The 18,420-nt window shown below is 33.5% G+C and overlaps 1 protein-coding gene across 1 annotated transcript in view; it reads left to right on the top strand.

Annotated features, from left to right (window-relative positions):
• The window catches only part of LOC121421163 (liprin-alpha-1-like), a 30,999-nt gene extending 13,148 nt beyond the window's left edge, over nt 1–17,851 (top strand). The window contains exons 2-3 of the mRNA XM_041615822.1: nt 15,296–15,397; nt 17,256–17,851. Coding sequence (XP_041471756.1) covers nt 15,296–15,397; nt 17,256–17,648 — 495 coding nt within the window. The 3' untranslated portion in view covers nt 17,649–17,851. The remainder of the gene's footprint in view (nt 1–15,295; nt 15,398–17,255) is intronic.
• Nucleotides 17,852–18,420: the final 569 nt, after the last annotated feature.

Genomic DNA, 18,420 nt, shown 5'->3' with positions numbered 1-18,420 from the left:
TTTTTTGGAGGGGGGGGGGGGGCTGACAAGAAATGTGAAGAACACAAGTGTATCCAATGAATAAAAAAAAGGTTACTCAGTCAGCACTCAAGAAAATGCACTTTGAGACGACACATCTCAAAATGTCTGGGAATGAAAACCTTTAAGTACCCACTCTATACAGACATAGAAAAAATTTCAAGGGTTTTTCAATTGGTGGCTTGTGAGTGTTAGATATAAAGGCTCATATTTTTCAAGGTGTACCATGTTTAGTTCACTAACCGTCGTGTCGGTCAATTTTGGTAAAAAAAAATCAGATTCTGAGATTTTTGCAGAAAATGCAAGTACATGTCCTATTCTATTCATAACTAGATGTAATTTTCTTGGCAGTAATTTATTGTAGTTTCTGAGATGTGTGGGGATTTTCATGGCAATACATTTACCATGCAAATAATTGATAAAATGCACAAATCCCGTCGAAAACATACTGTAGCAAAGCAAACAATAGCTGCGCGCATTTAATATGCAGATGCGCAGTCAGTCAAACCATCGTATCGGCACTGAATTGACTTTTCACATGAAAAAGCGATACAGTGTTTTGACTGACCAAGCCCATTGAAAACGTAGTCTTTAGGTGTTTTTGTGCAGGGTAAATCTAAACTGCTCAAACTGAAATTACAAGCATGTAGCTGTTTGCGATATTCTCTCTGATCCTTGCTTTTGTGTAAAAATAAAGATACTAATGTCAAGCAATTATCTTGGTCCTTCCATCCATGTATTTTTCTTGCAATGAATATTTTTTGAGGCTGGGGAACTAAGTGTGAAAATTATAGCAAACTTTGAAGTCAATTTTCTCCGAAATGGGTTTGCACCATCATACGATGTTTCAGATGGCCGATTATGGCCGATAATTATTTGAATTTGGTGTTAATAGCCAATTAACACCCCAATAACAATTATTTGAATTAAAGAGAGAAATCAAACATGCTGACATTTCATCAAAATCAGATATAAAATATCTATCTGCATAATGGTTTCATATTCTACTCATTTTTAAAGTCTGCTCTACAAGTTTAATATATGCATTGATCAGCTACATGTAGAGTAAACATTGTATTTTAGAATTGTAGCTATGTGTAGAATACTACATGTGGTACTAGTAGTAGAGTAACTACAGTGTATAAAGATATTTCATTATGCCTCAGGGGTGCGACATGGGGGGCATTGCTTGGTACAAGGTGGGTTCGGACAGACCGTTATAATTTAATAGTCTTGTAATCTCTGGCCCTAATTGGTTCAGTTCGACACACACACACTCAGTACTGGCTTTTATTACATTTGTGCAGAGTGTTGTTCGGACGGTTGATATTCATTCCCTTTGGAATAGGCTTTATCAAGTTAGGATTAGTCAGACTTCATTGCTTGATTTGAATCTCTTGATATTGAATTGCTCTGACCACTGCATTATATTGGTCGATCATCTGACCAATCACACCTACCGGACGTTCTATGGGCATTTTTTCCATGGAAATTAGCAAAGATTTTTTTTTTTTTTTGGGGGGGAGAAAAACTTGGGATTCCATATACATTCTAAAGATGAAGTACATGTATTATTGATTGAATGTAGGTGCAGTTGGAATAGCCTTTTTTTGTTTAATTTGTTTGAATTTATTTGTGTAATGATCCCCCCAAATAGGTATGCCTTTATCTTCCAATTTCCACATATTTAGGTTTATAGGCAATAGGGAAAAACTGAACCCATCTAATTTTCACACTGCACTTTTTTTCTTAACCCCGGGAAATAGGTTTGGCTAAAAAAGGGGGGGGTCTTAGTCCCACAAATTTCCCGGGGTTAAGCTTAGCCCACTTCGGTTTTACACTACGATTTAAAAAGTGGGCTAGCACTGTAAATAGTATTAAAGGTACTATTTGGCCCCGCTAAAAAGCAGGGTTAGCCAGCTTATTGCGGTACTAGCACTGCAATCGCAGATACAGTGTGAAACGAAACCAGGGCTAAGCATTAGTCAATCACAGAAGTCGAAATGGCATGTTAATCACACGCTGTGTGGCTAAGTCATCAAAATTTATGAGCTGTGTGATAGTCCGGGGTTAAGACGGCTATTAAGAAAATGAAATGAGGATTAAAAAAGACAGTGTGAAACCAAAAAAAGATAGTTTATAGTTAAGGATAATGGGGTTAAGGATATGTAGTGTGAAAAGCATATATTTCTTCTTAAATGCAGTGGTCCATATTCTATACCTTAGGCCATGGTTTAAAGTCTGAGAATCAAAATGTGTTTGAGTTTGTTGACATATACTGCATGCTTTCCCCTTTCATGCATCGTAAATCGTGAATTAAACTATTTTAGTTTTCATTGCCAGATAACTTTCATTGCACAACGCCTACTTAGCTTGTTGTACGCGAGTGAATGGGAGGATGAGTGTCAAACATTCGTACCGTTGCACACACGATGTACCATCCAAAATGTACCGTTGCACGGCTTTAGGAGGTGACGTCACAATACAATTTTATTCATTGCGCTCAGTAAAATGAAGGTGCAATACGCGTATAAGCCTGCTGGCTAAATGCGCAATGCTGCCCAAGGTCATGTGCACTTGTGGGATTTTGCTTTTCGCTCTCAATTTTTTTGCTCCCTTTTCACAGATTACTGCAGGGAAAAACTTGTTTTTTCCTATTTTCGTTAAATTAGCTGAGTTGAATAGAGCATCTTTTACCTCCTTCGAAATCTCACACCATCGCACTCATGCCTATTCGCTATTTGTATAATGGCTGATGTGCTGATATTGAATACCAATGGCACCAATTTATGCCCCAAATCGCTAACCATAGTTAAACCACAGAATTAGACCATGGTTATGATTAGAAAAAAAAAAACTGCAGTTTAAATTGATATGACTCAGAGGTCTGGACTGGTATTAAATTCATGGTGTTAATTCAACACCAAGTCAACAATATTTGGTGTTAAACTCTACGGTGTAACACATATAGGTCATCTTATGTCACCAAACCGGAGTGGCTGTAACACAGTTTTACAGTACATGTATCTTCCTATTTGTCTATCAAAATATAAGTGGTTTAAATATTTTGTTTATATTGGGATGATATGAATCCAGTAATGTATTTACCCAATTTTACAACTTTATTGATAAAATTTGGATTTCAAAATCACAAATGTTGAGATTTCATTATCTTTTGAAGATATGAACATTGCACTACTGCATTGATACATGTTTACCAACAAAGTATAGTTATTAAATATTCATCAAAACATATAGAACATCATAGGTTTTGCTCTCCCTTCCCCAAACTGCAGTTTTCCTTTATTGATCAAGTTTTGCCTTTGCAGTATATAGAACTCTTTATAGAAAAGCAAATCTTTAGGTATCTCAAAAAGATTGACTGTAAATCTAAAAATATTAGTCTAAATATTCAAAATAATATAAATTTGTCTCACTCTCTTTCTAGAGCATGTACAAGTGAAAAAATACATACATGTACATGTATGTTTCAGTTTGTTTGTTAGGAAATTATGAATATTAGTATGTTTCACTTGGTGTGAGCCCATATACCTCTTTGTATGTGTGTTTGCTGCATTTTTTGTTTAAGCAGTAATTTATTGACAGGTCATGTAGCATTCAATATTTCTTTAACCCGGCTTCAGGTCTTGTAGCATTCAATATTTCTTTATATAACCCGGCTTCAGGTCTTGTAGCATTCAATATTTCTTAATATATTACCCAGCTCTAAATGCTTTCATGCTATAGAGTATATGGTACACACTATTAACTGGGTCATATTGTAGCCTGAAGATACGTCAGTCTAATCCATTGCTTTCCAGCTCGTCGGTCAAGCTCGTAATACGAGATGCATCAGTCCATACTGGCCAGTGATGTAGTGTTACGGAAGACCATGTGTTCTGTATTGCAAAGATTTTTTCGAACTGGTGTACTTTCTAGTGTCCAGAATTAGGAATGTTGTACTAGTCTAGAGCTAGATAGTGTTATTTACATGTACTGGGAGGTCAGGGCAAGTTCTAATATAAATAGAGGGTCCTTTCATATCATATTCTCATCAAATTACTGTGTCTTCATGTTTATGAAATTGGAAAGGTCAAACATTCAACCTTGTTTCTCTTCTATCTATTGTCTCTTCTGTAGTTTGTAAATGATTATTAGTTGAGTTCTATAATATCTTTGAAAAAGAGCTAATATTGGCTCAAGGCTCAACCTCGACTTCAACATTTTTTTTCCTGCTTAGAATTATACAGTTTTAAAACATCTCTGCAAGTATTCTTTTTGATGATTGATTGAGAATAGTCAAGTACATAAAAGCGCCATGAAACTGCCAGAGTGTGTTTATTATGATGTTAAAACATGGTCCATATTCACTCCAAGCCCCTACAAGTTTTTTCTTTTAAACCAATTTGTTTTTATATATTTTGGCTGTTAATAGCTGCACACTATTAGGTCTGTGTTTCTCTTCAAACTAATTGAATGAAACCAACTGGTACCATTTCACACTGCTCAAATACGTTTAATTGATTATCATATACAATAGGGGAAGGCAGGGTAAGTTGGGCATAGGGGCAAGTTGAGCCACCGCCTCCAGGCCAATAATGAATTAGTCAGACATTGTTGTGGTGTCATGTATTGATGACCCATTACATAACCCTTTACCCAACCAAATTGTTTTCGACATTGAAACAATAAGTACTTTTTCAGACAGAAAAATACAAATTTCAGCCAAAAAAAGTAAAAAGGGTGTAAAATAGAGGAGTGCTTTTTACCCACGCACGTCTTTAAATATAATAAAGAAATAAGAACAAAATTGTTAGTCCAGGTATGGATCTTCATTCTTGTCAGTCTTTTAGATGATGGATGCATATGAAATGTGTGGATGTGAAAATATCGCACTAAGTTCGGACTAGGGTACTTTGAGCCAGCCAACACGGGGCAAGATGAGCCATGGTAATTCTTATGATAATAAGAATGAAATTTTTTTAAAAACTTGAAAGCCATTGATATGCAGGCAGAAAGGTGTAAATTCACATGACAGTTCTTTCACTTTTAAAGGATGTTAGCATTTATAGAGAATTAGAAAGCAAAGACTTGAAATAAAAAATTGACATGATGCTTCTTCCCGCATACATTTTGTACATAGTTTTTGTGGCTCAACTTACCCAAGAAGGTGGCGCAATTTACCCCACATATGGGGCAAGTTGAGCCATTTGACATCGTTTTTTCGAAGGTCAAAATGAATTTCAGTGTGGGGGTAGAAAGTTATATAAAAAGGTATGTGAAAATGTGATATGTTCAGTCTGTATTATTTTAGTTGTTGATGCCATGCAAATTATAACCACTACTAAGGAGGGGGTGGGGGAGGGCAAATTAGGTGACATATTTATTTTTTCTGAATATTTTGTCAAAATTTACATGTACATTTGTCACAGTTATCAGGTTTTCATTTTAACATGATTAGAATTTTCACTCAATCTCAATTTTTTTTTGAAATATTGCTCCATAGTCCCTTCAATTTGTGTGTCACATTACACCACCGATAATAACAGAATTATATACAATGTAAGGCCCCATTGCAGAACTAATGCACACGGAGAACAATTATATAAACATAAACAACAGAAAACAAACTGTCTTCTATTATTTTGAAAGAATGTTGCAGTGTGAAATACATGTAGTTTAACTGCAAAATAATCTCAGATGACATAGGGTTTCCATAACATAAAACACTTGAACTGTTTGTGCTGAATGTCTATATTATGCCAATCCCATGTATATTGTTTATAATGTACTTTGAATACAATGCATTCATAATAAATAAAACATGACATGTTTTATAGGTGATTAAACACTGCCTTGGTTAAATATAAATATTGAATGATAGACCAGTACAGTAATAGAGGCATTCTATAAGGTCTTAAACACATCAATACAAATCATGTTCTATGGGTAAAGAACAGTAACATCACTTACACACATCAAACTCGAAGAATTGAAAAATCAAATAATTATTGAAAAAAATTATTGATTAAACAATTTTATTTTTTGTGTTTGTTTTTTATTCTTATTCCATTTCCCATTTCCCATTGTCTTGAACTTCTATAAAAAAACATGTTAAAACTAACATTTTATGTTAGACAAACAAATGCAATAATGCAAGATATGAAGAATCTAGTGAAAAAAAATATAGCTTGTAAACAAAGGTTCCCATGGATGTACATGTATGTCTGAGTTACACTTAAACAAACCATATACATAGGCCTTTACTGTCTGGATGAGTATACATACTGCTGAAGTGACTGCTGACATTTACAGTGTAAATCCTTTCTACTACCTACTAGGATTTCTCTTTTCAATCTCTTTCTTACATGGATCCTTCATCAATTTGTACTTTATAAATGGACTATTTTATAGAGCATCTGTTTTCTACATTTGACCTTTCCATCCAGATAACATACACTTTTTAAAAGGTCACTAATCTCCTGTGAAAGTGTCTCCTATTTTAAAACCGCTCATGCTAATGAGCTATTTTCATAAACTATTTTTTCAAGGTTAAATCTGAGTTCTAAAGAATGTATTCTACTGATGTAGGGTTAAATGTTCTTCGGAATAGTTTGTCTTTCATTTTTCCCTAGATGAATTATAATGAATTTAGTAGAAAATCAGATATTGAATAAAATAATTATTTTGCTTTATTGGATGAAATATTCTCATACGAACTTTTCTATGTATTTTGCAGCATCTCTACTCCTGTTTCTAAGTGGTTATACTTAACTTTTGTTAAATATATACAAGAAACATGTACATGGATATACTTAGTCCATGCAATATTTCAGTTTCATTACAGTGCTAGATCTGGTGGTGGGAGTAATGGATGGCAAAGTGGGGGGGGGGGGGGGGTAGGGAGTGTGTGTGTGGGGGGGGGGATGACAAGCATTGATGCCCAGATCATATTTTCATCAGTTCATGTTTTTTTGCCATTTAAGCAACCATCAGAGAATTGATTTCAGTCCCAAGATTCACATGGCATATCATGTCGGCTTCCTACACAGAAACTCTATCCTTGAATGTTACTGAGGAAATGAAAGGAGCTTACAATGATTTCAAATTAAATTCAATATGAAGCCAGTTATAGGTTTCAGGTTACTGGACTTTTAAAAAAAAAAATTTCTGATCCTCCCAGAAATGAATGGATTTTCCTTATCTGAAAATTCTTTAAATTTTCTCTTTACAAATCAATAATTTAATGTTTTAAAAAGCAGCAATTAATGTATATTCTTTTGAGAGGTAATTTGTAACATACTACTATAAAACACCATGCAATAAAGTGCTTGCTTTATTTGACTACTAATTGCCCGAAAAGCCTTTAATGTGACTTAAAACAATTGATGAGTGCTTTAAGTGTACAAACTTAAGATAAGCACCAATAAGATAAGCACCAATCTTAGACGACCACATCCACAGGTTTGATACACCTTGGTGTTAAGATAAGCACCAATCTTAGACGACCACATCCACAGGTTTGATACACCTTGGAGTTTAAACACCATTGCCTGAATGAAGAGAAAGAGAGAGGCGGATGAAATGAGATGATATAGCAGACTGATTTGTCTGAAGTGTGAATTTCAAGACTAGTGATTGTCTATAGGCTGTTTCGTTAATTCAATATATTCTCTTTCCAACATCAGCGAGCTTCAGGCTAAAAACCAGTCATTATTTAATGAGTGCAAATTAAGCACAGGAGTTTTGTAGGTTAAATTCTATTTGCCTGTGAGTAATTCTCAGTTTCTATTCCATTGTCTCTTTTCCCCAATCTTCCTTGTTCTTTCATCCCCTTTCCTTGCTTTCTTCTTAGGTAGTATTTGTCATGACATGGTCTCATGCCTTTTCTTTTTTTTTAATGCTATCTTTGTACCCTTGGAGGTTACCACACCCATAGCACTCATTAAATACTGGTAGACAGATTCAGTAGATTTAAACCAAAAGGCCTTTGATGTATTATTAGACCAAATTGTGTTAGACCAACTGGCTATATGTATAAGATATTTTTTTCCAATAATAAATGCATTGGGGTTACACACTATATTAATGGTCTATAAAAGATCAAGGATAAAGGGATATAAAATAGGTCAGAGAGAATAGCTTGGTATGATTGGATTGCTAAACTCAAATTAGATTAATTAGATGCATGGGAATTCTTAAAGGACAAGTCCACCCCAACAAAAGGTTGATTTGAATGAAAAGAGAAAAATCCAATGAGCATAAAACTGAAAATTTTATCAAAATCAGATGTAAAATGAGAAAGTTGAGCTTAATTTCACAAAACAGTTATATGCACATTTTGGACGGTATGCTCTTGTAGAGACTGATGACATCATCCACTCACTATTTCTTTAGTATTGTATATGAAATATTCCAATTTTCTCCCCACTGGTAAGTGAAACAAAGATAAATTCCTCCCTGAACATGTGGAATAAGCATTATTTTAATACTATATGGTTCAGTCATGACTAGTAGGCCCTTGTTGTCAAATCTGTAAAAAATAAAATATATAATTCAATCAATAAAAACAAAAGAAATAATGAGTTAGGGACATAATCAACTGTCTCATAATTTTGCATGTTACTGAGTTGTGCATATAACTGTTTTGTAAAAAAATAAATAAAACTTTAAAATGTCATGACTTTCTTATTTTGCATTCGATTTTGATGAAATTTTCTGCATTATACTAGTTTGATTTTTCTCTATTTATTCAAACAACATTTTTGGGGTGGGCTTGACCTTTAAACTGAATCTAGCGATAGTTGAGTTCCAAAGTCTGGTTAATTGTTTTGAATTATAGAAGGATTGGATTGTTTTAGTTTTGGAGTTATAACATAATTATAGTTTTTCTAATTCTCCATTGCATGGGTAGTGATGGGGGGGGGGGGGGATGCCTTTGAATTTTGAATAACAGCTTCCCTCCCATCCCATCCCAACATATCTCAAAATCAGTGGTTGATTCCAAGGATTTAGGATAAATCCTGATCAGCTGTGAACTGTGACCTGCCTAATTTTGAACTAGTTTTAAATCCTAAGGATTAAATTTTAAATCTCAGAAGATTTAACTTCAAATCTTTTAGATTTATATTTAAATCAACAAGGTTTAAATCTAAATCTGATAATGGCTACCAGGTCACTATTAACAGCTGATCTAAATTTATTTTAAATCCTTGGAATTTGGGATGTAAGGACATATAAAAGGATACCTAGGGTTCAGAAAGAGTTGTCATACACAACTTCAACAAATTCAATGCAACTTGATTTTTATCTAATCAGAGCCTCGTAACACAAAGGTTAGCGATGAATAGCAAATCTAAAAGAAAACTTTTGATTGGTTCCTGGTCAGTATTTTAAACCAAACACGCATGCAACATTGATGTTGATTGGTCAGTCTATTTAGCGATTGATCGCTGATCTTTGTGTTACGGAGCCCAGAAGTTCCTATTTATGACTTATTTTTGAATTTTACTTTTGGTTTCTTTTAAACCAACAAGAAAGAGATATATATTCTCTATCTTGTGATACACGATACAGACAGAGAATTCTGAGTAGATGAATGAGAGATGAAGACAGAATATTGAACGTTTAATGAAAGCAGTGATGTAATATAATGCAAAGAGATAATGACAACCATAATAAACCTGTAATTATTTCTTCATTTAAAGTCATACATGCCTTGTTATGCCATCAAATATGAAAAGACAATCTAAAATCCCTTTCTCTACCTCTGATATTTTGCTCTGATGAGAAAATAATAATACATTTATGAGGCATGTTCACATGCACCAATCTCTTCATTCTTGCTCTCTACACAGCTGGTTTCATTATGGTTTAATGTTTTTGAAAGGGGCTAAGCACCACACATGATGAAACACTGTATTGTTTGTATTATAAGGAATAGTGTTTTACGTCATGAGCGTGGAATGGGAATATGATGTGTTTTCATAGTGTTTTAATCAAGCTAATTGCATTGTGTGGTAATGCCAAGGTTTCTTGATAACACTAATTATGTCGTGTAGCAACATGCACAAATACATTCTCTTTATTCATGTTGACAATGGTGACTATAGGCTCATTCTCCATTAAAAACTATGGATGCATAAAAATCAAGAGTGAAACAACTTTCGTGAATAAACTAGTTTGCAGATTTCTTGAAGAAACCATACTGGTACAATGATGTTTTGATTCCTATTAATAATTTTCTATTGAGTGGGACTTCCATTGTACAGTACATCCGTGCACTGTAACAATATTTTGGCCGAAATTTGCATAAGTTTGTTAAAACGAAGCCATGTATTATGCAGCTTGTGTATGTTCTTAAAAGGGATGCCCCTGGTTGAAGAGTAAAGTTCACAGAGCAAAATTCTGAAAATTTGATCAAAATCGGATTGAAAATAACAAAGTAATTGAATTTTAAAGGTTTGTATTATTCTGGTGAAACAGTTCTAGGCATGTCTTTATGAATATTCATTAGGTGTGCTGATGAGGTCATATCCCCTCTTGTTCTCTTTTATTGTATTATATGAAATTAGGTTTATTCAAAAATTTTCTACCAAGAACTAAAACAAATGAATTGACAACTGATTGACTGCATTAGTTTTTATTGCTGCAACTTATTTCATCATAATGGAGACACATCATTTACACATTTATGAAAAAATAAAACAATTATGTTTTAAAAGGAAAGTGGGGATGTGACTTCATCAGCCCACCTAATGAATATTCATGAAGTCATGCCTAGAACTGTTTCATTGGGATAATGTAAATCTTTGAAATTCAATAACTTTATTTGTTATTCAATTTTGATGAAATTTTCAGCATTTTGCTCTGAATTTTACTTTAGATATCAATTTCTTCAGCCCGGAGTACCCCTTTAACAATGCATATACTCATTATAAACATGATAAGGTCCAATACTATTGAATGCTTTAGACAAAAGATGCTCATTTCATAGTTTACATGTATATCTGGTACATATAGCATGTTTTGTTTATAATACTTTTTTTCAAACCAGTCAAAACTTGTTAACCTTGTCTCTTTCTTATACAATTTTATTCAATCATACTTTCATAGTCACCCATTTTGATGACATCACTCACTCACTATTTCTTTTGTATTTTATTATATGATATATGAAATATTTTTATTTTCTCGTCATTGTCATGTGAAATGAAGTTTCATTCCTCCCTGAACATGTGGAATTCCATTATTTTAACATTTTGTGCTTCAGGCAAGGAGGTCCTAATCATCAAATCCGTAAAAATTGAAATATTGTATAATTCAAACAATAAAAAACAAAAGAAAAAGTGAGTGACGTCATCGACTCATTTGGATGTAACTGGCTCGTTCATATAACTATTTTGTTGAAAATAAGCGAAACTTTGAAATGTCATAACTTTCTTATTTTACATTCAATTTTGATGAAATTTTCAGCATTGTGCTTGTCTGATTTTTCTCTTTTGATTTAAATCAACATTTTTCTGAGGTGGACTTGACCTTTAAGAAAAATAGGAAGAGAAAGGAGTTACAGCCCAAAATACATATAGTTTAACATCTTCAGTAGGTTGTGTCTAGTTTTACTATGAACTACGATTAATTTCCTTGAAGTCATTTGAAATTACATATATTGTACATTCTCTGTAAAAACTCTTTATACACAGTAGTAAGAACGCTCTTTAAGATTTTATACAACGTTGTTTACTATATGAACCTTACAGTATTTGTTTTACAGTTTGAACAATCATGTTTAATTTATTGAAGATTAGATATTGAAAATTAAACTTTGTTCCTTAAGATTTAAACCCTTCTTTAAACTGTTTAAACAATTAATATAAGGTTCATATAGTAAACAGCGTTGTTTAATTTTTTTACTATGTAAATATATTTGCAACCACACCCACAAGCAATTTGTCAGGGAAGAGGACAAATTACATGAGTAATACATGTAACATCTTCAGTAGATAGTGTCTAGTTTTACAATGAATTGTGATAAATTTCCATGAAGTCATTTAACATATATTGTACTCTCTGTAAAAACTCCATATTTGCAACCACACACACACACACACACAAGCAGGGAAGAGGACATTGGGTCATTTTTTGTCTGCTTCTAACATATCAACTTCCTCTCAAGATTATCTTGAATAAGTGAACAAAATTTATGAGTGCTTACAATAATTCTTCCAATGGAATGAGTTTTAACTTGTTAGGTTTCATCTATCAGGTGCCATTCTTATCTTAGGTTTACATTCAATCTGATTCATTAATTAAGCTGATTGTTTCTTGGATAAATCACCCTGTTCATTCTACAGCCATGCACCATACCCACTTCATTTGATTGATTAAATGTATTTATTGTCATGAACATACAAAAGTTGAATGAAAATCATTTTATAATCACAAACTAAAGAATACAAACAGAAGAATATAACACTACACATTTTATGTTCCTGTTGAGGTCTTCTGACCCCCACAGTAAACAATCCATTGTTCATATTTACATGACAACTATCAATCATTCATTTAATATGAAAATAATGAAAAAAGGTGAAGTTAATGTTACTGATTGGCTGAATGTTTCAGTGCAGCTAGATCTCTGAAAAAAGTGATGAATTTTACTTGTATGAGAAGTTTGGAATCAAAGTTCATCACTTCACTGTAAAAATGTACTATAGATGTCAGAGGGGCACTTAGAGGTCCTAATAAAACAAAATGACTTGATTCTTGTCAAACTGATTAGATGATAAGTGTTTAAATGTCAAGATTTTTTTTTCCAAAACAAATTTCTGTTGTGTAGAATTCTACCCCCTTGTTCATTCTGAATATCTACTAGCCCTAACACCTGTAATATCTGATGATTCTGAATGCAATGAAATTTAAAGGACAAGTCCACCCAAACAAAAAATTGATTTGAATAAAAAGATAAAAATCCAACAAGCAAAACACTGAAAATTTTATCAAAATCGGATGTAATATAAGGAAGTTATGACATTTTAAAGTTTTGCTGAATTTCACAGAACAGTTATATGCACATCCTGGTCAGTATGCAAATGAGGAGACTGATGATGTCATCCACTCACTATTTCTTATGTATTTTATCATATGAGATATGAGATATTCTAATTCTCTCCTCATTGTCAAGTGAAACAGTGATTAATTCCTCCCTGAACATGCGGAATTAGCATTGTTTAATACTATATGGTTCAGTCAAGTCAGTACCTATGGTTATATCTGTAAAAAATGAAATATTGTATAATTCAATCAATAAAAAACAAAAGAAATAGTGAGTGATGGACATCATCGACTGACTCATTTGCATGTCACTGAGTTGTGCATATTACTGTTTTGTGAAAAATAAGTGAAACTTTAAATAGCCATAACTTTCTTATTTTACATCCTATTTTGATGAAATTTTCGGTGTTATTCTAGTTTCATTTTTCTCTACTTATTCAAATCAACATTTTGCTGGGATGGACTTGACCTTTAATAATTTGTTTATTTAGAATAACATTCTGTATTCAACAAAAAGGTTGAGTAAAAATTACCCAATCAATGTAAATAAGAACATTTTCATCCCATTGTAGGATGAATTTTAAATAGCATATAGCCTTTTTACTCAATATTGGGTAAATTTTAATAGATTTCTTATTAAAATATTATATGAAATAATGTATTTGCTTTTATCTCTCTTAGTACTATTTTCCGTGACACCCACTGTACATTTGGGGTGTCTGATGTATGGAGAAGAGCTGGAATAATCTTGAAAATATCCCATATGTACCAGAGTTGCAAAAATCTTGCAATTTATTGAAAATAAAATAAAGTCAGTCATTGTAATAAATTTACACTTGATTACACAGTCAATGTAAAATGAGTTCTCTATAGTTATTTTTTTCAATAAAATTGCAAATTTACCATTGCTATTTACAAATGAGAATTGTCAACACCCCTTCAACACCTCTTTACAAGTTTTATGATCTATCTATATTGTAGTCCAGTGGTCTGCAATTTGCATGAAATTCAAGGTATACAGATCTTCCCTTATCACACAAAGGTATATGCATAGTTTAAATTGAGAGGCTTTAGATCTTCGTTAATGATCTGTATAGATCCATGAGTGCTGAGTTAATTGCTGTGTTATTACATCTTGGCGTATAGAGCCTTCACGCTCCATAGATCATCCAGAAATCTTCACACCTCTACTTCTATAAACAGCAAGATATTAACCCCTTACCCCCTTGCCTAATGACACCCTGCATTTCACCAATCAAAGGGCTTTGTGCTTAGGGTTTGATGAGTTAATGCATCTACCATGCATCAGATATCATGAGAAAAGGGCATTCCATGAGGTTTATCCCTTTTACAACGATCTTTCCACGTTTTGCTCATTAAGCTTGCTTCTGAATGTGAAGATGTATAATTTGTATAATAATGTACATGTGCATGACTTGCTTGCCCAATAGAGTCCAGACTATTTGATCATTATCATAATGTTATTGAAGTAGTTTAAAATGGTGGTACCTTTGTAGTTTCTTTGGTGTGTAAAGGAGGGTTAACATTGAAAACTGGGTTTACGTTTGAAAGATGTGTTACACTAAGGTATTAAGGTAAGTCAATTTCATTTACATGTAAATCAAAATGGAAAATCTGTTTTAAATGAAGCTCTTCACCTTTCACATGACAAGTCAAAACTCTATTTTAGCTACAAAGCACCAGAAACTATAACTTTCAATAAACCACTTGCCAGAGCTCTGAGTATTTTGTCTTAAAAACTCAAATATGTGGGTATTGAAAATAGACTTTCTCGTCCTCCAATGGCGTGATTTACATGACATCATAGTTTGTAAGGAGGGGCCTGATTACATAGGTTTCTACGTACAGGTATAAATGATCAATTAATTTCTTTATGTGCAGATTATGAATTACATTTTTTTTACAATTTGCAGAGGAAAAGAGCACTGGAAATTATTCATTGCTCAAATGGAAGGAGACCTTCAGGTCTTGACTATGTCTTTGTGATTGTCTTTTATTTGGCCTAAATTGCTCTGTCAGGTGTACAATGATAGAGGTGAACATATTCAAATGCATAATATGGAAAGCAAAGAAAATCATTATTTTTTTTCTGTGTACGGTACAAACCTAAGGAATTACAAGGACTGATAGGACGGTTTGGATGAATACCAGCAATATGGTTTCTTGTAATCAATCCTCTCTTTTTATCATTTATCATCTGCAGGAATTTGCAACATTAACGAAGGAGCTTAACCAGGCCAGAGAACAGCTGCTTGAAAGAGAGGAAGAGATTTGTGAACTGAAGGCAGAGAGGAATAATACTAGGGTAAGTACTTGGTTCATATTATTCTACAATAGAAGGTCAAGTCTGGTATCTTATTCTCAATGTCAGAATCTGAAAGGTTGCAGAGATCTTCACTTCCTTTGATCAAGTTGTTCTGGGATCAAATTGGAGGAGAGTGCAAACATTGGTGTAGAATCGTTGGGGCACAGCTGTTTTATCATAATTTGTTATGAAGGACCTTGTTCTCATAATCTGTAAATTCATATTCCATTTTGTTTGTAAAATCATACATAATTATACAAACAGCTTTATTAAGTAGGCCCCTGATATATCTTTCAAAATAATTCATATTACTTTGCTGTATCAATGAATATACTGCAATGTATCATGTACAGTAACTCAAAATGCTAGATGTTTTTCCCCCAAGACATGCATCTATCCTAGGCCTTGCTCACCCTGTTTAAAGCACATTGGCTTAGGAATGTTTCTTTACAGACATGTACCAGTTTAATAAAACTCCTTCTGACCTATATTGTTTGTTTATGTTGCGTTTCTCGATAATTTTGCGTCCTTGCTCACAATCTCACTCTCCGTTCAATATTCTAGCCGCCTATCTGACATCACATCGTAAGGAAGCAGACGGAAATTGAAAACATGGCCATGCGTCAAATCCAGGCGCACGTTGGCTAGGCATGAAATTGACATGACATAAAGAATGGTACCATGTCTTTTCTCATTAGAACAAGGTGTGATAACTGATATGATGTGACATAGAAGATGTGTTAGGTGCTTCCTTGGGGGCGGAGTTCTCAAGGTTTCTTCTATTCTCATAAAAATATGATGATGATGATCAGATGGGTTTCAGGGAAACATTATATAATTATTGAAGAAAATATCTAGAACTTGTCATGTCTCACTCATGTTTTGCTATTAATTCAATGTTAAATGTCTTCATCACTGCCAATCATAGGGATTACACATTGCTATAGATTTATTCACTATATATTTTAGGAAGAATATTTATCACTCTCTAAATGTATAGTATCGGTGTGCTCAATCCTATTCTTTGATTGGTGTAACTGCTATTGAATATTCATGAAATATCTTATACTTGGTCTTTCCTCGCACAGAAAATATGATCATTTTCTTTTTATAAATCATTAAAAAATAAATTTTAAAAGAATTTCATTCTGATTTCATAGCAATGAAAGACATCCACTATCAAAGAAGCATATTTGTTCAATGAATATTCAATATGCAAATCAGTAAATATAATTTCTGAAGTAAATTTTTGGTTAGATGATAAACTCTACATCCATAAATGTTGGTTCATGATAAATAGAGAAAACCAAAATATATATCGGAAATATTAATCTGATTCAGGGAATAATTTTCCTGGTATCGCATCACGATCTGTCCTGTCCCCCACCACCAAGAGGGAAAAAAATTGGTGTCACTTTACCACAATTATTTAATATGGGCTCACTGCATAATATCAAACTTGATCATAGAAATGTGACTTACATGTACATGTAGTTCATTATGATGTATGCTGCACAACGCAATGGATTTATTGTCGTACATGAAAATGTTGTAGTTTTTTGCACATTCGCGCATGCATGTTGGAGTGTTCAATATAGTGCTGTAGCATCTATGGGATATTTGTTGGATTTCATTCAATTATTCAGGAGGTACGTATTCCTATTGAACGGCAATTGAGGCAGACCAAAATATGTATTTTTGATGCATTGCTAAAAAACTCTATAAAGATAAATAATAAATGATCTTACACATGTTTTCTATGCAGACAATGTAACATATAGATTCAAATCACTTTCTGTTTTTCTACCAAATGTTTGGTTTAAAAATCATGTATTGCTGATGTTTTTTTTTTACACAGTTACTGTTAGAGCATCTTGAATGTCTCGTGTCCCGTCACGAGCGTTCACTAAGGATGACGGTTGTAAAGCGCCAAGCATCATCGCCCGCCGGAGTGTCATCAGAGGTGGAGGTCTTGAAGGCCCTGAAATCTCTTTTTGAACATCATAAAGCTCTTGATGAAAAGGTCAGGGAGAAGCTTAGGGTTGCTCTTGATAGGGTCAACACACTAGAGGGAGAGGTGGAAAGGTCACATACAGAGGTAAGAGGTCAAAATTTAGATGTTTATTTTTTAGGGCTGTTATCGATAATGTCTTTATCGCTTGTCTTGTCAATAATCGCTTGTTTTTCGCCACCTAGCAATATTGATAACCTTTCTCTCGTTGATAATACCCGCTATTATGTAGGGAAATAGTGATTTTTCTGTGATTTCACGGAATTCACGAAACAGCCTTTTGAAAGTGGCTTTTTAAATGGAAAATAACGGCAAAAAATATTTATCCTTAAACATTGAACAGCAACTAATGATCCAATCTAAATATCTTGATTACTTTATTCTTACCTTACACTATTTCTTCTTTAAGCACATAGTAGGGACATGCTATGCTATGTGTGATTCACTATACAAGAATTGAGCATTATTATTATTATTAATATTAACAGAAATTGCTCCGAAATTTCAACATAATACAAATACTTACTTGCCACAAAACATGATATCACCCCCACTTCGCTATAATCATGACAATCCAAACATCATGACTGCACTCGACTCCATTTGATCGATTAATAAATATCACAAGCGCAAGCTCAATTATAGCGAAGTACCAACTAACGTAGAAGGCAGCACACGGCCGTGTAATGCTGCCCTCTACGTTCGAAGCTGTACAACATGATATAAAAATGGCGGATAGGCAAAAGACGTTGACTGCTCAGAAGGATGTCCAAAAAGCCCCAAAATTATTGATAAAACTTCTTCCAATCCTAAAATAATGCTAATAACGTGAAAGGTGAGGATGTATTTATGCTGAATATGTTTGTTAAAAGATGTTATGTAATCATTTACATCTGATGAATGCAGATTTAAAGCCTCCTTGATACAGTGGCAGATACAAATTTTGACCAACGCAAGTATACAGTTGACATCGCTATAATGCATGAAAATGCTCTTTTGTCAATAGTTATCA

This window comes from Lytechinus variegatus, chromosome 9 (genome assembly GCF_018143015.1).
Source record: "Lytechinus variegatus isolate NC3 chromosome 9, Lvar_3.0, whole genome shotgun sequence".
Lineage (NCBI taxonomy): Eukaryota > Metazoa > Echinodermata > Echinoidea > Temnopleuroida > Toxopneustidae > Lytechinus > Lytechinus variegatus.
Note: the sequence above shows the minus strand (reverse complement) of the source record. Positions and strands in the feature narration are given on the sequence as shown.